Consider the following 19,375-nt stretch of genomic DNA (forward strand, 5'->3'; position numbering starts at 1 on the left):
TCCCCTTGATCACACTTGTGCAGAGTAACATATGCAGCTGCAATATTTACTATAAACATATTATTATAATTTTAATGTGATTATGTTTTAGTGAGATACTGCATTCCCTGTACACACCTATACGTACCAGCTGAAAGTTTGTGTTCAACAAGTGGCTATCATGTGCTGACACCAGTCTGGATGGAGTACTGTTTTATTCACTGTCACTGGCAGTATTAGCTATACCTAGGGTGGAACCAAATCCACCACCATTGTCTAGTGATCATGATTGATTGCTACATAGGGCAATGCTATGTTTCCTTTGCTATATTGTTCAATATACACAGCTTCATGTCCCTATGGATCCACAGAAGACACTAAAAACTCATGTTGGCCCCTGTCATCAATCTTTTTTCTGGAACAATATATTGACAGGGGTGCTGATCATATATATAGCACAATGTGCATTTTCATTGTTTCACGCAGCATGATTTGCTGCATAGGAGAAATTTCTAGACCGTTTTTCAACCAATGCAGTCCATTACTATCTTGGCATCATTTTCCCTTGAAGACCTTTTCATGCTGCAAGTATGAGCGTCTGACGATTTTAATTTGTGATCTTCAGGCTAGGCTTCTCAAAGGCAACTTCATTGTTAACCCTAAGTGTGTTTACAAGACCCATGAGGAGCTCTGGGACGGTGAACTGTAGGAAGGATACCATTGTTGATCCTGAGCAGGGAGCAGCATGCATTTGGGCCTGTCAGTCAGTTCGTATTTATCTCTGAATTTGGTAGTCAGGAATGAAGGTTCAGTTGCACGGAAGCTCCGATTCTATGCTGTTATTTCATTTTATATGCTAGTGACAAGTCCTCAGATGAGGCGAAATACTCTTGGGTGGATTTTTTAATAGTTTTATTTGCGATGTAACAGATCATTTACAATAAGTAACAGATCATAGTGAGGTGTAACGTGGATAATGTTTTCGCTCTTCCTTTGTGGGATCAACATTTTGGTGGTTAACGGGGCTTGCCTCTAGCTTCATATTTGAAACTGTATAATTGGCAAAGCTACAAGGAGAAGTAGTGGGGAATTTACAATAATTTTGGAGATAAATCAAAATAGAGTCGAAGAAATTTTGTAACAGTTGAGGTGCTAATCTTGGGGTTCCAATGAAAAGAAAGTGGACCAGATAATGCATCGTAAAGACTCTGCCTAGTTGAGGAAGTTTTGGTTATTATGATACGACATGCTTAGGAAATTATCAAATGCGCTTTCAGTGTGTGTTCCTGCCTGCGATTTGATACAGTACATAGGACAAAGCAAGTGCTGAAAATGGATGACATTTTTGCGGACTCGGACCATCTTGTGGATACTGGGCGGTTCGTCCACACATAGACACATTAACAACATTTATTGGTACACAACAACCATTACGAAAGTTTTTCCTAAACAATACAAACAAGCTCAGGTACAAGTTTCGAACAGTGTACAATACATAAAAAACGATGTTTCTCTACTCGCGGCAACACCTTTTATTAGGTCATACAGTACAAGACTACATAAAATTGAAACAACCATTGCGGACGAAGTAGGCAGCAGCAGGTCCGTGGCTTCAAGCGCCAAAGTCGTCGTCCATTTCCTGCTCATCGTCGTCAGCACGTGTCCTTGCAAGGATCGCCTTGATCTCCCGACGAAAGTACCTCCGCTGATATGGATCGAGCGCAGATAGATCCATTTTCATGATCCCATCTTCCCTTTTCTTCTCTTCCAAAGTGAGCTTCCGATCTTCGCGATCGTTGAAAGCAGTAGCCCACTCCACCTCCGCCACAATTTGTTTTCCTTTGTGGTCTGTCATTTTTTGAAGGACTTCCACGTAAGCGGAAGCTGTGGAAGATGTGGAAGATGACTGCAGCTCACTCCTCCTTCTCTTCTTCGCAGAATCTCGGCCAATTGGACGACTGTCATTTGCATCTTCTTCAGGGAAGCCAAGGTCTACAAGATCAGGCGCAGACTCTTCACCATTGTTGTCCGCGTCTTTTCCTTTCGCCCCCACAAGGTCCAGCCACTTCCTTTGGCCACGAAGTGATTCCCAGCAATGCATGAATGCGAATGGCTTCCCAACAAGGGCATGGTACTGCTTCTTGGCATCTTCAATCTGTAACAACCGGAAACAGCTATATAAGACACCATCTGTACCAAAGCAGCATGATCAAAATATATGTAGTTTACTAATACTATGGTACTCACCCTATCTTCTTCCGTCTTGCCGGATTGATTTTTCCTGTCTTGTTCAGCTTTGTAGCCACAAAACCTTGCAGTATCTTTTTGGATAGTTCCCCAGCGCTTCCGGATGGACTGTGGCGGCCTCTGTCTCTCTACTGGGGTGTTTGAATATAGGAACTTGTGCACACGGTCCCAATAAGCTTCACTACTCTGATTCACACCGACAATGGGATCTTTGGACACATTTATGAAGGCAGAACATATAGCTTTGTCCTCAGCAATTGTGAAGTTGCTGGTTCGACTTTTCACTTGGGTAGGGCTGTTGTCAAAGTTTGGAGTAGGTGGCATGGCGGGGAAGCCAATGGGTGGACGCAGCTGAGCATGCAAAGTGGCAAGGCTGGCAGCGCGTGGTGGCCATGAAGCTGAGGACGACTCAAGGTCTATATACGCGGGCGCTGAAAAATATGCAGGTTGGGCAGCTTGGGCAACTTGGGCAGCATAGGTAGCTTGTAGAAAAGCAACAAATTGAGGGTCGGCCATAGTACTTGGGTCCAAGGAGCCATAATTTGGGGGCTTCGCGGTGCCCTGGCTCGAGTGGGGTGGAAGGTTATTCCTTGGATCGGCCATCCGCTTGACTGGAGTTCTCGGGTACCTACATTGCCTACAACATATGGTTACAGAAAGAAATACATGCTCACTTTAAAATCAAGACCACCTATCATTTAGCTCACTTAAACACTAGCTAAACAGCTTTGTTGGTATCCTTCAGTTTTTGTATAGGAAAAATGATGATCTCATTTCTCATTTGAGACATGTGAGCAAAATAATAGTTTAGTGTCACAACATGAATGGGAAACAAAAAAACAGTGTGATCATTCTGGTCCAAGAATTAGGGTGCAACATCACCAGACCAGAAAACAAAAATTATTTTCAAGTCTACCAGCACTCATGAGGGACCAAATACAGAAGCAGCCCGACTGCAATTGCTAGCACATCTGGACATGCACATATACTCATTTGTTTAGAACAGAATGTTAAAAGGAGCACATGTACACATCTGAACATGATTTTTAGAACAGAAGGAATTCACGCACGAATGTTAAGCAAAAACCTAGTTGATAAGAGATATGAAAAAAGGAGCATACTTTTCATTCGTTTATACACTGGGTTGGGGGTGGAAGCATGGGGGAATGGACCAACTTACCACAGGACAGAAACATTCCACTGAGCTACATTGACCACAATCATATCCTTACTGTATACTCTTAACATTAATGTTGACAGATTATCATTTGCATCATGTTGAATTCTAATAATTGCTTAATATCGGACTGCATTAGCATCATATATACTGCCACGCATCCACCATTCCCCCATCCCATGAACAACAGCAGACCCGATTAAACCGCTCTAACAAAATAATCAGTGTGTATTGTCCCTAATCTGTAACCGAACGGCTCGAAACAAACGAGGATATCACGAGATTTTGGGGCGAACAACCGAACGAACCCAACCAAACCGTAACCTAACGAAAGATCCAAACCCTAACCAAAGCTATGAGGAGATTTAGGGCCGACTCACCGGCGCGGCCGAGCGGAAGAGGAAGATGCGCTTGGTGGTGACGGCGGATCCGGGCTGACAGCGTCGTCCCCAACGTTCTCCGCTCGAGCTGCCTTCGCCTTGGCACCTCTCTGCGCGTCTCCTTCCCGGCGCCGCCTCCTGCTGGGTTCACCGGCCTTGGCACCTCTCTCCGCGTGTCCTTCCCGGCGCCGCCTCCTGCTGGGTTCACCGGGGGCGGATCTGCCTCCCCTCCCGTTCCTCGCTTCGGGAGTCGCCAGATCGGTAGTCCTCGTCGCCGCCGCCGCCGCCGCGTGCTACGGAACGGCGCTGGTTTCGTCGGTGGGGGGAGGAGGCAGACGGTTCGACTGGATATGGACGCCCAACCGCCCGCGCTGAACTGGTATTTTTCTCCACGCGTTGCTCCGCCTGCTGGGCCGTCGCCTCGGAGGCCCATTTCAAAAAATCTGACATGCTCCTTCCGTTGCTCCAGCCGCTGGCGTCGGTCTTAGAGCCCTGGAGGTAGACACAGCCATTGCTGAAACCAGCCTGTAGAGTTCCTGAAGCTGGCAACAGGCCATACCCATATGAATCGGTTAAGCCTGACGACTCATTCGCACGATAGCTTCCTTTGACAACATCATGCTAAGTTGCTATCCGCTAACCAAGATTCAGAGAATCGAGACCTGATCTTGGCATGCTACAGTGTTGATCATTTTTTTCCCCCGACGAACACAGTGTTGACCATTCAAACTAACTCAAATCTAAATTAGCATGCGAGGACATCATCATTCGACTCCAGGAAAAACACTAAATAGATCTGATAAGATCCTACGTTGTCCTGTTGGTAGTGCTGATCAGACCTTTACTTTAACATTCCTGAACATCATTATTCAACTCCCAGAAAAACGAGTGTCTCACATGATTCTACATCTGTCCAATAGATGTATCTTGCTCAGAATATGCAGACTAAAGAAGTCTGCAGTCCTGTAGGTAAGGATGAGAAGAACAATAGAGATCGGGGGCTGCTCCCATGGCTCCATGAACCTCACCAACCAGCACATTTCCATGTGGGGTTGCTGCAACCTTGGGTGATCATTGCCACAAGTGCATCGATGCAATGGTACATGTCCCTAACTGATGCCATTGCACCCTGCCTCCCAGTGCACTGGCAACAACAGCCAAAGCAGGGGCATAGGGTTTTGTTTGCAGGCACAGAATTGTACCAGGTCACATGCAAAATTATTCCTCTGGTTGCAGAAATGAGAAGGGGCCCATGCATGTTGGTCCTTGACTAAAATGGGTCCTGCGACTCTAATGGAGCTCAGCCCAAGAAAAAGGTTTTTTTAGAGCTAAACAGGTTCACCTTGAGCTCTAAAGAAATATCAAATATTGGTGGTTGCATCGATCCTAGATGAAGATCGCGTTTTCGGAGGAACATTTTTTTTTGAAGCATTGCATTATTGCAAGCCAAATTTCCTGTCCTTAAGCAAGCATTCTGCCATAAGTAACAGAAACAACTTGCTTGCTTCGGAAACCTAGTTATGGAGAACCAGGGGCGTCAGTTCAGACAAAAGCAACCCTAGTCCTACCTTTGAATGCCAACTGGAGATTTTCAACACAGCACATTACGGTGGGTTCTTTCTCCCTTTAGTTTGTGGATGCACATGGTACAGTTTCTGGACTTCTAACTTGGGGTGATACTGTATGACATCATACCTCCTCAAGTTCTTTAAGTTTTTGAATGCGGCTATTTCAGAGCTCACCAAGGCAATAAATATTCCAGAGTTATCAAACAATATCCACAAAACAAAACAAGGGCATGCATTAAACGGTCAAAAGTAAAAGGAGCCATGGTTTCAACACTACACATGTTTGTGGAGTAGATATGACAGAGGAGATTAAGCCCACAGCAGCAAGAGTAGATCATGCATTGTGGATGTCGGTGGTTTCATTCTCTGAACCAGAAGGTGTGATATATTGCCATACGAGACCTAGTGTGCTGCCCATTATGTTCATGATGACAGCTGAGATTGCAGGTGGCAGGGCGACCAAGGGTGAGGAGAAATGTGCAGCTGCTAACACTACCCCTAAGGATGAATTTTGCATTCCTACCTGCAATCCGGGAAAAAATAAGGCTATTGAATATTTTTCAGATTACCATATTCAAATTGAGTATTGGCATTGTAATTCTAAAAGACAAACAGGTAGAAAGCATTCTAAATAAAACATGGTCAAGGCAACAGAATTATTGTATTAAGATTTCTGATCCTGTGATCGGAATTTGTAACAGCATGCCAGTAGTAATCCCTACAGTCACAAATAAGTGATGTTTTGGAAAACATGCATATGCGAAAAATTGCAGCAATGTACACTGTTCTCAACATATACATATAAGGGTGCATTACTTTCAACATATGCTTATAAGGCCAAGTAAACTTATAAACATTACTACGTTCAAAAAAGATATACACATTATGAAAGCATTTTTCAAGATATTGGCCAATATCTCATTCATAAGGATACCAATAGATCAAGTTTAAAATGTCCAACTGCATGCATCCAAAATGCCTCTTATTTTTACTAGAGTAGAAGGGTACTTGAGAAGTAGGAAAGAACTAATTTACACAATCTGTTAACTAATAATCTGATATTTGTGACTAGTCAGTTAGTCAATCCTCCCAAGTACTTTACACATCTTAATATAAACGTAAGTATGATTGAAGAGTTGCTTTGTTTGTCTACTTCAGTATCCTAACATGGTTTCAACAATGAAATGTAATTCTTCGTTTTACTGGTCATATTAATTGGGAAATATGGTTAGATCTGGTCAGGATCCGTACCTCAATTGATATTGCTCTCCTTTGTTTTTCTTTCAAGCCACCTATAGCCGCTGCTGCATACCTGTTTGTTGTAGATCCATCTAAACAATTAGACATCTGGACGACAAGTGTCAATAACTTGTAGCTTTCCCTAAGTAACTGAATTTTGATGGTTCACACCAAGTTCAGTCCTACTCTTTCTTTTAATGAAAAAAAGATCCCTTAAGATGCAAATTTGTGAATTTCATCACATGTAAAGGCCTAAAGGGTATAGTATGCATTCTTGTGCTCACCCGACAAAGAAACCAGCAAAATGCAGTAAGATGACAGAGAGCATGACAACTCCGATATCCCCAGAGAAGAAGTCTCCATTCACAGAAGATGCATCAGCAATTGTTGATCTTAGCCGTACAAAATTCTCAGAGAAGACACTGTAACATTAAAAGATAGAAGGTAAAAGGATGCACAGTTTCTCCTATTCCCAGGCCAAAAAACATGATAAATTTGAATGATCTGAACCTGCATGCCAGAAGCGATGAAGCCAAGACTGCCATCAGAGGTGAAAAAGGAGTAACAAATTGAACTACTGATGGAAATGCTGTTTGTATAGAAGAACCTAACATAATTGGGGCAACAACAACCTGAAGAGGGAAAAAGATCAGAGACAAACAAAACTAACTAGGAGTAAAATTTTAGATATGAACTAGTGGCGTCAGAAAATTTCACCTGCAAAGTACTGAGAGAAAGCTTCACAGCATCCACAGGAATGTAAGCACCAGCTAGAATTTTCGTTAGCAGAGGTGTAAGGAACACTGCAGCAAGAGTGCTGCAGACAGTCATCACGATGGATAATGGAACATCCCCTTGAGCAACTAAAGTCACCTGAACCACTATATGTAAAAAAATATCAGTGCATAGGAGAACACGTCTAGGAGAGAAAAAGATCATGAGGCAGAAAAACGGAACTGCTTATAACTGTTAACAAACCGAGACATTTTTTCAAATTTTCAGAAGTTCAGTAGCATTGCCCTGTAGATGGGTAAAATTCTACACTTGTACACTTCGTGACAAACTGAAATCAGCTGACAATCTTACCACATTGGATGCAGTTCCTCCAGGACAGCATCCCAGCAGGATGAGGCCAGCTGAGAGGGATGGGGGGAGCCCCAGCGCGCGGCTAATGATCGACCCAACCGCAGGCATTATGGTGTACTGCGCAGCGCACCCAAACAATATCTGCGGCACAGAGACGAATCAAGATTGCAGCGGATCGGCAGGGAGCAAATGCCATCAATCAGAGGAGGCAGAGGAATAAGCTTCTAGGAAGGAAGGGATGAGTTTGTACGGCGAGGGGCCTATCGCAGAGGAGGGCGGCGAAGTCCTTGAGCTGGAGGGTGAGGCCCGTGGCGAGCATGATGAAGCCGAGCGTGGCGGTGTACGACCCCGGCGCCATGTCGACAAACCACCGGAACGCCTCGGGGCGCGCGACGGCGACAAAGGCGCCCGCCGTGACGTAGGCTGGGTACAGCCCAGCCGCCGCGGCCAGCGCCGCGTGCCACCGCGGCGTGGGCGGGGCAGCCGGGGGCGCCTGCTCCGCGCGGCATTTGACTCGGAGGGCGGCGGGGAGGCGATGGCGCTTGGTGAAGGGGAGGTGAAGACACGGCCGTGGCGCCGGCCGGGACACGGGCCTCGCGGACGGGAGGGGGAGGAGGAGAAGAGGAGGAGCCATGGCGAGGGTGGCGTGGCCTCCGCGGCGCGGCGCGGCGGTTGGTTTTGTCCGGGCGCGCGTGGAGGCGAGTGAAGTGTGGCGCAGATTTTTATGGCGGGTACGATCGAAGGCGGGTTTCATTCCGCGGCTCTGCTCTTGCCTATGCCTAGAAAAGAAATACTTCGGCCCATAAATTTTATCTAATCATGAACTAACTAGGTTTAAAAGATTCGTCTCGTGATGTACAATTAAACTGTGCAATTAGTTATTTTTTTCATACATTTACTGGTCTATGCATGTATCCCAAAATTGATGTGATGGAGAGAGAGTGTAAAAAGTTGAAAGTTGGAAGGAATCTAAACAAGACCTTCGTTTTACTATGAAGTAAGCAAGGGGTAAAATTTTAAGAAAATAGATACGAAACGACTATCCATACGTCCTGTTAAATAAAGTTAAATGACATGATATAAAATCACTTTTCTTTTTCGTATGTGCTAACGTATTTAATTAGGGCTGTGGAGTGGAAATATTTAGGTAATAAAATAACCAACTAAATAGTTTGGATTAAACTCTAGTGCTTTCTACATATCCAGATGCATGATTACAAAAGGTAGCTCTTAATCGCAACCTCGACAACTATACACGAGTAAGATGTTCATTTTGCTGAACTATATCTGTATTCCCGTAATATGTTCTCTCTTATCGCCGAAGAATAGACATCATGAAGGAAGAAGTTGGTTGATTATTAGGAGTTAATAGAACAGCATGATTAGTGCATGTATTTGTACATGCATGAGTAGTGTTGCCTCTCTTGGTGCAAAGATTATTAATTACTTTATTAGAGCGGTTGTCAATTACGCTGTGACTTAATAAGACATGGTAAAAAGAAGTTGCTTCCAAATAAAATTAAGGTCACATCTATTATAAAATTTTTTTTGAGATTTGAGCCAAGCCATCAAAAAGAGAGAATACCTTATCACTTTGCCGGCTAAGGGTGTGTTTGGTTCAGCTGTGGATTCCTGAATATCTGATTTCTGGAATCAGCTGTGGGAAAGCTGTTGTGAGCTGACAGCTGTGGGAAAGCTGAAAGCTGTTTGGCTGAAACAGCTGTCAGCTGTGGGATTCTGTGAGAAATGTCAGTTTTGCCCCTGAGACTGTATAAGACTGTTTATATGCTGATTAATCGTAAGGATACGTAGATGACCGTTTTGGAGAGGAAAGTAACATAATTAGAATTGTTTGACATATATAATTAATACAAAAGATATATAGATCCACATCGACCTAACTAAAATATTATCTTCAACTAATCAAAGCATTAGCTATGTTATCACGAACAATGTTCGTGGTAACCTCATTCTCCTCCTCAATAATTTCATCCACTTCTAGTTGTGCTACTTCTGGTTCCTCGGTGTCGTCCTCATCTCGCGGCATATAGTTCTCATCTTCATCACATTTGTCAAATGCATCATCTTGTAACGCGCTATCACGAATGAAATTGTGCAATGTCATGCAAGCCATAATGATATGCGCCTGCGTACGAGTTGAGAAACTTGGCATCGACTTCAAAATACGCCACTTTTGCTTAAGGACTCCAAATGCACGCTCAATTACATTGCGAAGGGATGAATGCAAATAATTGAACATCTCATATTTCCCTTGAGGTGCTCGTTGTCTGCGAAGACGAAATTCGGGTAGATGATATGTACTTCCTTTATAAGGAGCAAGATATCCGGTTCGGTTCGGATAACCGGAGTCCACAAGGTAGTATTTGCCTAAAAAAGAACACAAGTTAATGACATATACTTCATGACTTATACTTCAAATAATACCAAAGTATACACAAACTTAGCATTTGTACCTGCAGGTGGTTTCGGAAATTTGTCACCAAAATTTGTTAAGGCATGATTGAGGATCCGTGTGTCATGTGCAGAGCCCGGCCAACCAGTAACCACAAAAGTAAACCTCATATCAAAATCACAAACTGCTAGAATATTTTGTGATGTGTACCCATGCCGACATGTGTGGTTGACAACATCCTCTGTAGGTACCGAAACTTGTACATGTGACCCATCTAAGGCTCCAATAGCATCTTTGAAATGAGGCCAAAAACGGTTTTCTCTAACCTTTGCATGCTCCGTACTGAAAGTAGGATCCCTCGGTGTGATATTATCTTTTGCTAATTTTCTCAAACATTTCAAGACTTCCTTAAATTTAGTGTGAACTGTCCATAGGGACCGAACGAAACGGTTTTCAGCTTGAGAAAAAGATTGAGATCCTCCAACAATCCATAAAAACATAGCTAGTGACTCCACAGATGAAACATTGCTTGTTGACTGCAAACCGTAGTTAGCGACAAGCAAATTATGAAGTTCCCAGAAAACCTCAGGAGTCATCCTAAACATATTGTAGAAATTTCTAGGGGCAGCTAGGCACTCTTCGACCCACTCAATTCCAGATTGTTGAGGATTTCTGTAATCATTTTTATTCAAGTACCTTTCGGTGTACCGGTCACCTAAATGTCCAATTGTGGCAGCCTGCTTGGACAACTCGGCTAGAAGTTGAAGTCCATTGTGACCCTTCTTTGCCAAATCGTCCATGCCTCTGCAAGCATAAGCATAACAAGTACATACCATAAGCTACATTTAAGATTATGAAGTAACAAGTCTGAACATATGAGGACGCAAACATAAAGGTTTCATACAAATACGGGTCCGAAAAAACAAGGACTCAAACATAAAAGTTTGCAAGCACAAGAACAACAATATAATGGTCCAAACAACAGTAAGGATTCACATAACAAGATTGAACATAATGATTAAGGCAACTTCTTCATCTCATGCTCCCTTTGCAGCAAATCAAGTCTTCCTTCATTTGTGTCCAGTAATCCGAGGAGCTCCCTAAAATCAGGTTTCAGTATCGCCATTGCAGCTGTATGCATGAGGCCAGTTTTCTCCTGTACTCCACATTCTTTCACCATCCTCAAGGCCTCCGCAAGGGTAGGAATGTTGCTGGTCATATAAGGGGCCGATGAAGCTTCTATACTACTGGTGATCTTGTTCACTCTATCTTCGATCTTGCTGCAGGTTTGCTTGTACGGACGTAAGAATGGACTTTTCTCTTCCTTGTCATCCGCACACGTAGAAGAAGGGCCTTTACGCTTCTTGCCTTTATGTTGGAGCATACTGGACATGTTGATATTTGAGGGGCTTCTCTCAAGCTCATGCAATTCATCATCACTGCAATTATCAGACAAATCTCCCGGTATGGAAGCAGATGCCCCAGTAACATGCGCACTTCCAAACATGATGTGCATCGCCTCCAAGTTGTCCGGACCACGTTTTCTAAACTGAACATGTTTGCATTTCCTTCCATTACTTGGATCGTGACATCTCTGCAATACAATGGTTCTATTAGATAGTACAAAATATCCAACAAAACTACAAAATAACAATTCTTGCGACACTCACCGCAAGATGCTCGTTCCACCATTCATTTGAACAATCTACAGTCTGCTTGTCGTCATTCCAACCAAGTCCAGTGGCAGTATTTTTTAACTCCATAAAAACAGTATAACTTCTTTTCAGACTATCCCATTTATTCTTGAGTTGCAAATGTTCTAGTTTCCGACCAGTTATATTTTCAAACTTTTCTGCAACATTCTTCCATCCGACTTTGTTCAAATGACCTAATGGCCTATGCCCAGCATTAACCTCATGCATGCATATGTCACAGAAGTGCTTCACATTTTTCTTATCCCACACCGCCTTTTCAGCCATACTAGTGTGAATAAAAAGAATTATCAAGCTGCCAGAATGTAAAAAAATCAAGATACCCAAATACAAAAATTTCTGGCATACTAGTGCAATATTTCAATCAAGATACCCAAATACAAAAATTTCTGGCACTATAGTTAGAAGATGACATGAACAGCTACATGTGTAACTCTAGAAATTGGTTGATTCTCCTGTATGCTTTGTAAGCTATGTTAAATGGTAAAGAAATAACCAAGACATATCAGAGTATGGGGACAAAATCAAGAAAAAGTAAATCATCTAACCTGTCTGAAATGAACCACCAAGAACAGCCTAACTTCAGAAGTCTGTAATTTGGTTACAGTTATTGCATCTTTAAGCATGGAAATCTGCCCAAACGAGAGAACATTACTTTAGCTGTGAATCAACATAACTGACAGATACAAAAATAAATGAAAGGATAAAGAAACCAGCAGAATTCAAGAATATGATAACAGAAATTAGGTTGCAAAATCCATAAAATAAGAAAACAAGAAATTAACAGTACAGAGATTTGGTATGCCATCCAAATGTATGACAGAGAACATATATAAGACCTAATTGTTCAGTTGATCTTTGTTTCAGCCACAGCAAAAGCCCCCACATACAAGTGAATTCATCATCCAATTGAAAGAAGTGCCATTACTCTTTGACATGCAAATAAAGGAAACACATGTTTGGACAATCATGAGACCTATACTTTGCCTCGTCCTTACAACAAATGAGTGAGTTTTAGTCATACAAGTCGAGGCCATGCGGGAGCAAAGGGAGACCCAGGTTGCAAGATGGCAAGGCTGGGCAAGTACAATTCCACCCCTTAAGCCCCAATAGATTCATCACTTGCAATGGTAGTTACTTGGAAGAAAACAGGATGAAAATGCCTCATGAAGTTTCCAGTCAGAAATTTACACCAGTTTCAATTTTAAAAGTTCCATCATCCATTGTGAATGTAGAGGCAGTTACCCAACATGTTCTTTTGAAGAGAACAATTTGAATAGTATTCTAACAGCATCAAACACCAACATAACATCGAGAATGGGCATTCCACTTACAGCAGTTTTTTCGTCCTGCAAGACCAATGGCCGACTGGGCCTATAGGTGTTGTTCTGCCGCTTAGCCCACACCCAAAATCGTTGGGATTCTACTGGGATGCCAAATTCTTTTGAAACCTCAACCTGCCAACAGAACATCATGAAATAACAATAATAATAATAATAATATGTTCTTGCCAATACAAAAGATAACAAATAAGACAATATTCTGATTTTGACATAACAATTACGAAGTGTATATCAAACAAATGCAATTGTTTCAACAGCAGTCCATAGTGCGGTTGCTAGAAACTTTCGATAGTGCGTGAACTGTGCCCAGAGGTAATCGACCATGATTTAGGCCTTGTAAACAGCTTATCTCCATTGACATCCGGAAAATGTGGCTGCGCCCAGGTACTCCAAGACCTTGTAAACAGCTTATCCGAACTAGAGGAGAGGATGGGGGAGAGGATCGCCGTACCTTGAAGCGGGGGAAGGATCGCCGAGGGTCGCTAGAATAACGATTTGAGATCGGGGCCTACGTGCTCCGAGCGGGCGGGGGGCGGCTGGGGCGGCGGGCGGCTGGGGCGTCGGGGCGCGTCGGGGCCGGGCGGCGGGGGCAGCGGGCGTGTGTTGGGGGGCGGCGGGGGGCGCGGCGGGGCGCGGCCGCGCCGGGGCGCGTCGGGGGGGGGGGGGCTGGCGGCGGGCGGCTCGGGCGGAGGGCGGCTGGGGCGTCGGGGCGCGTCGGGCCGGGCGGCGGGGGCAGCGGGCGTGCGTTGGGGCGCGGCGGGGGGCGCGCCGGGGCGCGTCGGGGGGGAAGGGGGGCTGGCGGCGGGCGGCTCGGGCGGAGGGCGGCTGGGGCGTCGGGGCGCGTCGGGGCCGGGCGGCGGGGGCAGCGGGCGTGCGTTGGGGGCGGCGGGGGGCGCGGCGGGGGGCGGCGGGGGGCGCGGCGGGGCCGGCGGGGGGCGCCGGGGAGGGCGTCGGAGGGGAGCAGCTGCAGCGGCTGGAGCACCTGCAGCCGGCGGGGCAGCTCGTGGATAAGGAGGAAAGAGAAGCTCACGCGAACAAGAGAAAAACGGTTCGATTGTTGTAACCGATGGCATAGCGGGTAAATAAAACGCGCCGCAGCTGGGAAATCTAGGGTCGCTGCCGATTTCACCTTGCACTGGATGGAATCGGTAGATTCACCGGAATCGATTTGTTTGCCGGACCCCTTTGGTTGCCAATCCGATTTCCGCGCCGCGAATCTGAGGAGGGAAGCTGAACCAAAGGAGCCTAAGACTCATCACATACACCGTGATGCAAAGAAAAAGAAAAAAGAAAAAGAAAAAGAAAAAGAAAAAACACTTCCCATGTACTATAGCAGAACAGAAAGATCATTTTGATACGGTGATTTTTTTTTCTTCCAAAACGAATTCGGCACAAGAGCTGCCGATGGATACGTTGAAATTTGATTCGCAGGAGTGGTCGATTACAGATACTGTATTTTCCTCGTAGACGACGCCTGACTAGTACGTACTGAGGTAGTAAACCACTGCCTGTACCGTACGCAAAGGATTAGTATTAGTACTAGTATAATGGATCATGTGATGCCATGGGTATGGGCATCTGTACTGGCCCATGTGCATGTGCTCAACAAATCGAGCGGGCAGAGGCAGCAGCCTCGAGGTGACGGGCAGCAGCCAGGAGGATGGATGATGGATGGGGACTCTCGGGGGGCGCAAGAACCCATCCAATAATCTACCCGCAATTACTACTCCAGCCAAGTCTCTCGATTGGTTCTTGGGCTCCCATAAGTTTGACCGATCCGCACCCAACCACCTCCCATGGTTCTTGGTTCCTGGTTCCTCCCCCGGTTCTTGGCGACGGAACGCCGCCGCATGGTGACGACCCCCGCCGCCGACGACGCCTATTGCTCCGATCCTCCTCCTTTGGTATGTCACTGGCAACTCGCACGCTTGAGCTTGACGCGATTCGGTCGATCCCGTCAAATGTGTGTCGCTTTTGTTCTGCTTGATTCCTTGAGAGGTCCCTAGGTAGCATCATACTGTTGTTTCTTATTTTTTTTAAAAAAAAATAAAAGAGGGCGTTTTTCTTTGAGATCTCGACAGGAGAAAGGGTTGATCTTGGTCAAAGGTCCTAGCGTTCTTCTCCCATCAAAGGAGATTAATGGTTTTAGGATGGCCAAGCCCTTTTCACGGTTTCACCCCATTTTTATTACTCAGGCGATTTATCCAGGTTTTCCGTCCATTTCTGTGGAAAATATTTGGCTCCTCCTATGAACCAAAGACGGACCCTTTATGTAAAGATTAGTGGTGAAGTCGTGTAATTAGTGGTGAAGTCATGTAAAAAAATTAGTGTAAAAAAGGTTTTTTTCTCTCCTACAGTACATCGTAGGGATTCTTACTTTTTTTACGTGTCCAGTAATTAGTGGTGAAGTCGTGTAAAAAAAAATTAGCAGTCTCTAGTTTCTACACTACTCGGAGTGCTAAGCTGGCTTGTTGGATTAGTGGAGTTGAAACCTGGCAACAATACAATCTGAGTAATCAAATATATATGCTAATTTCTCTGTTGCTCTTTCCTTTGCCTCAGGATCATCTAAATTACACTTGAAAATTTTATAAGTAGCTGCCTCAAAACCTTTTGGCTTTGTTGAAAGTTTCTACGTCCTATTTTATACCCATCAATCTAGCTAATGCCTTGAGCTTTATATGCACCTGAATATCTACAAACCATGAATGTTCAAATCTGCAGGTTGGTTCTAATGTCGTTTGGTTTCCAACTTTTCCTTTGCAGACTAGAGTCTCCCTTTGAATTCAATCGCGAGATTATTTTCGGAGTTGATCGACAATGGATCACAGTCAGAACCACATCCATGACCAATCCGCTGCAAACCTCTGCTATCAGTTCGGTTCAGACAATCCGTTCCTTGGCATGGGGATTCAGCAGCCATTTGCGCCATTCACCTCGCCATTTGGTGCTTGCTCATCCACCAACATTCCCCACATGGATTGGGACCCAGCTACCATGCTTGACAACCTCACCTTCATTGAGGAGAAGATACATCAAGTGAAGAATGTAATACGTACAATGGTGGACAATGGCAGCCAGCTACCTTGTCGTCCAGGGGAGCTCGGCCAGCAGCAGCAGGTGGTCAATGCAGACCTAACATGTCTCATTGTTCAGCTCATCTCTACTGCCGGGAGCCTCCTCCCATCATTGAAGAACTCATCCTTTCTGAGCCACCCCCCAGCTGGACACACAGGCATCGTTAAACATGTTGGGTCGAGCTCAAGCTTTGTTCCTAACGTAACAACCATTTCTGAAGAGAACAAGAGGAATTGTGTAGCCCTGAGGATTACGAAGAACTTTTTAAGGGTTTCACTGATGGTGCAATGGAAGGAGGCATTGAAATTGACAATGTTCTTGTCGAGGAGCTGGATGCGAAGGATGGTGATGAAGGTGGTGATGCTGGCATGGATGGCGAGATCTTACCACCGGGCTCTTATGAGTTACTGCAGCTGGAGAAGGATGAGATATTGGCCCCACACACGCACTTCTGCACCATCTGCGGAAAGGGTTTCAAGAGGGATGCAAATCTGCGGATGCACATGAGAGGCCACGGTGATGAGTACAAGAGCCCTGCCGCACTAGCCAAGCCACCTAGAGACACAAGCGCAGAACACGAAGTGGTGAAGAGGTACTCTTGTCCATTTGTAGACTGCAAGCGGAACAAGCTGCACAAGAACTTCCAGCCCCTCAAGACGATCCTGTGTGTGAAGAATCATTACAAGAGGAGCCACTGTGAGAAGAGCTACACCTGCAGCCGGTGCCACACGAAGAAGTTCTCGGTCATGGCAGACCTCAAGACGCACGAGAAGCACTGCGGCCGCAACAAGTGGCTGTGCTCCTGTGGAACAAGTTTTTCAAGGAAGGACAAGCTTTTCGCACATGTAGCTCTGTTCCAAGGCCATACACCAGCATTGCCAACAGAGGCAAAGACTTCTTCAGACCAGATCGGTGCCGTAGGTAGCCATCAGGAACCAGCGAAGCTCCCAAACTCCATGGGCAGCAGCTTCATGTGGGGTACCTCCTCTGGTGGTAACAGTGCACTGGATATCAAAGGGTTCGATGGCTGCAGCGATGACTTCCTGTCAACAGTGAACTTTGGTTCCTTCAATTTCAGTTTCGGGCCAGCTGATGGATTTACAGGAGAGCCTTCTGGCGGTTCGTTTCCGATGATGCCTTCTGAGCACTTCCAGAATGCTCAGAAGAAGGGGAAGAACTAAACATAGGTAGTCTCAGGCAGCTTCAGATATCTCATCGCGTTGATCTTGGGCAGCTTCAGATGCACCATCAACTCTGCTCGCTGTTTGCATCCTCTCCACTGTAGTATAACGTCACCGTTGCTTCCATGGCATTGTACTCGGCTGAGGAGTTCTTCTTTTCCTAGCCTGTTGTATCCTATGCGCTACTCTTATTATTCTTAGTCTATTGAGCTTCCTTCTTGCCTCCTATTTTACCCAATGTGAGTGAGTGAATGATTAATATCTACCGTTATTTGTCTGTTTCAGGTAGCAATTACAATGCTTGTGATGACCATCCCATTTCATCAGCATGTGCAAATTAAAGTAGTATTAGTCAACGAACTAACTGCTGATATCTTCAAAGATACTGTGCAGAAAAGCGATGAGGCTTTTTCTCACTTTATTTGTTTTAGAATGCACAAGCACTCGCATTATGTTATAGTAGAGTAACATGAACATGTTTAGACCGTACCTTCATTGCTGGAAGTACAGTACCTTCATGGGACTAGTACGGGGGGCATCTTTCAACACCCTTTTGCTGAGATACTATCTGCAAAGCACATGGTGATGCTGGATCTGGAAATTGCCAAATTGAAACATTATAAGCTAGTCATTGATCCCTTTTCAGTTACTTTGCATAACGTATGGGAGCCTGCTATTTCCTTTGCTGTGATCTGATCTCTGCTAGTTGTTTGACCTCTTGGGAATCTGGTACTATCTCACAGACTGACAGACAAGATCAAGGATTCAGGGATCGCCATGTTAGTGACTGACCAAACAAGCATCAGTGTATCATGGGTCATCAGCAGTCTGTACCAGGGAAGCACATGCCATGTGGCCTGCTCGCTCATGCAGCCTATGATCTGTTGATGTGCGTGTAAATTATCAGGGTTCATGCGTCCATTGACGCCACACGATCATGTGTCAGTCAGGCCGTGATTCATTCTGCCCCTTTACGGAGCGAATTGGCAACGAGCAGGGGTACGAGTATCATATCACTATCAAGTTGCTTTAACCTGACGTTAAGGAAAAGAGAAGGGTCTGGAGCAGCTCATGTGCAGAGAGAACGAACCTGCAAACGCAGTGCATGTGATTTTCCATTTTTCGTCTACTCCACGCGTAGCTCCAAGCCTCCAACGATGTGAGCTGGAGAAACTCTGCATACGTATCACCAGTAAGAGCATTGAACAATTAGATCCAAGTTCCTATAATCATGCAAGTGCATGGTTTTCACTGTTGGTGTTTCATGGCATCGCCAACTTTGCAATGCCACACGGATAACATTTCTGACTTTGAGTACATGAGCTTAAGGTAGTCTAGTAGAACGAGTTGCATCTTTAGTTCTTTACCAAACGGCATCAGCGCCCTGCGCTTCCCTGCTGACTTCCAAGTTCCAATACTATACGCTTGTCCTTCTGAAACATGAAGCTCTAACTGATCAATTGCAGAAAATAAGCCCACTTCCTCACTACTGAGGAACCATTAGGGTTGATCACTGATGATTCTGCAGCTCCGCTACATACTGGGAGGCTCGTATACACCAACTACTGGAACCAATAAATTGAAAAGCACAAACTGCACAGTTCATATATGTCCAGATTTTTTTTAAAAAAAATCTTGTTTGTTTGTGTATATAAATCCATTCAAATTTGCAACGATTGAATATTTAATTTGTGATTTATGCACCATTTGTAGAGTTTTTGAATTCTTAAAGGCTTGAAATGTTGACCCATTTGAATCGATAACCCCCGAGAGGGCATTTTATCCTTTTGATTTCTGTGTCTCCACTCTCGTCCCTTCGTTGCTGTCCTTTTGTGTTAAGGATACCATCGGTACAATGGACAACGGCGGCTAGCTACCATGTATTGTTGCCCACGGGAGCTCGCTTATCAGCAGACACGACTCGTTGTTCGGCTCATCTCTATTTGCTGGGAGCCTGCTCCCGTCTCTGAAA

At 44.9% G+C, this 19,375-nt stretch overlaps 3 protein-coding genes across 3 annotated transcripts; 1 reads left to right on the forward strand and 2 right to left on the reverse strand.

Moving 5' to 3' along the window:
- Positions 1-1,471: 1,471 nt before the first annotated feature.
- On the reverse strand, positions 1,472-2,565 carry LOC112884691 (glutathione S-transferase T3-like). The gene is made up of 2 exons (XM_025950172.1): positions 2,227-2,565; positions 1,472-2,134 (listed from the first exon to the last, which is right to left on the reverse strand). Exons 1-2 carry the CDS (start codon positions 2,548-2,550, stop codon positions 1,592-1,594), a joined length of 867 nt encoding a protein of 288 aa, XP_025805957.1. The 5' UTR covers positions 2,551-2,565; the 3' UTR covers positions 1,472-1,591.
- Positions 2,566-5,512: 2,947 nt separating this feature from the next.
- Positions 5,513-8,371, reverse strand: LOC112886740 (probable sodium/metabolite cotransporter BASS1, chloroplastic). The gene is made up of 7 exons (XM_025952718.1): positions 7,927-8,371; positions 7,677-7,817; positions 7,308-7,463; positions 7,101-7,222; positions 6,875-7,012; positions 6,603-6,663; positions 5,513-5,874 (listed from the first exon to the last, which is right to left on the reverse strand). Exons 1-7 carry the CDS (start codon positions 8,308-8,310, stop codon positions 5,686-5,688), a joined length of 1,191 nt encoding a protein of 396 aa, XP_025808503.1. The 5' UTR covers positions 8,311-8,371; the 3' UTR covers positions 5,513-5,685.
- Positions 8,372-14,785: 6,414 nt separating this feature from the next.
- LOC112887416 (zinc finger protein STAR3-like) lies at positions 14,786-17,680 on the forward strand. Its single transcript, XM_025953582.1, is given in 3 exon segments — positions 14,786-15,048; positions 15,911-16,442; positions 16,445-17,680. Coding segments are annotated over 2 exon segments (1,437 nt in total). The 5' UTR covers positions 14,786-15,048; positions 15,911-15,964; the 3' UTR covers positions 17,404-17,680.
- The last annotated feature ends 1,695 nt before the right edge of the window (positions 17,681-19,375 follow it).

The sequence above is a fragment of the Panicum hallii genome, chromosome 3 (assembly GCF_002211085.1).
Source record: "Panicum hallii strain FIL2 chromosome 3, PHallii_v3.1, whole genome shotgun sequence".
Classification (NCBI taxonomy): domain Eukaryota; kingdom Viridiplantae; phylum Streptophyta; class Magnoliopsida; order Poales; family Poaceae; genus Panicum; species Panicum hallii.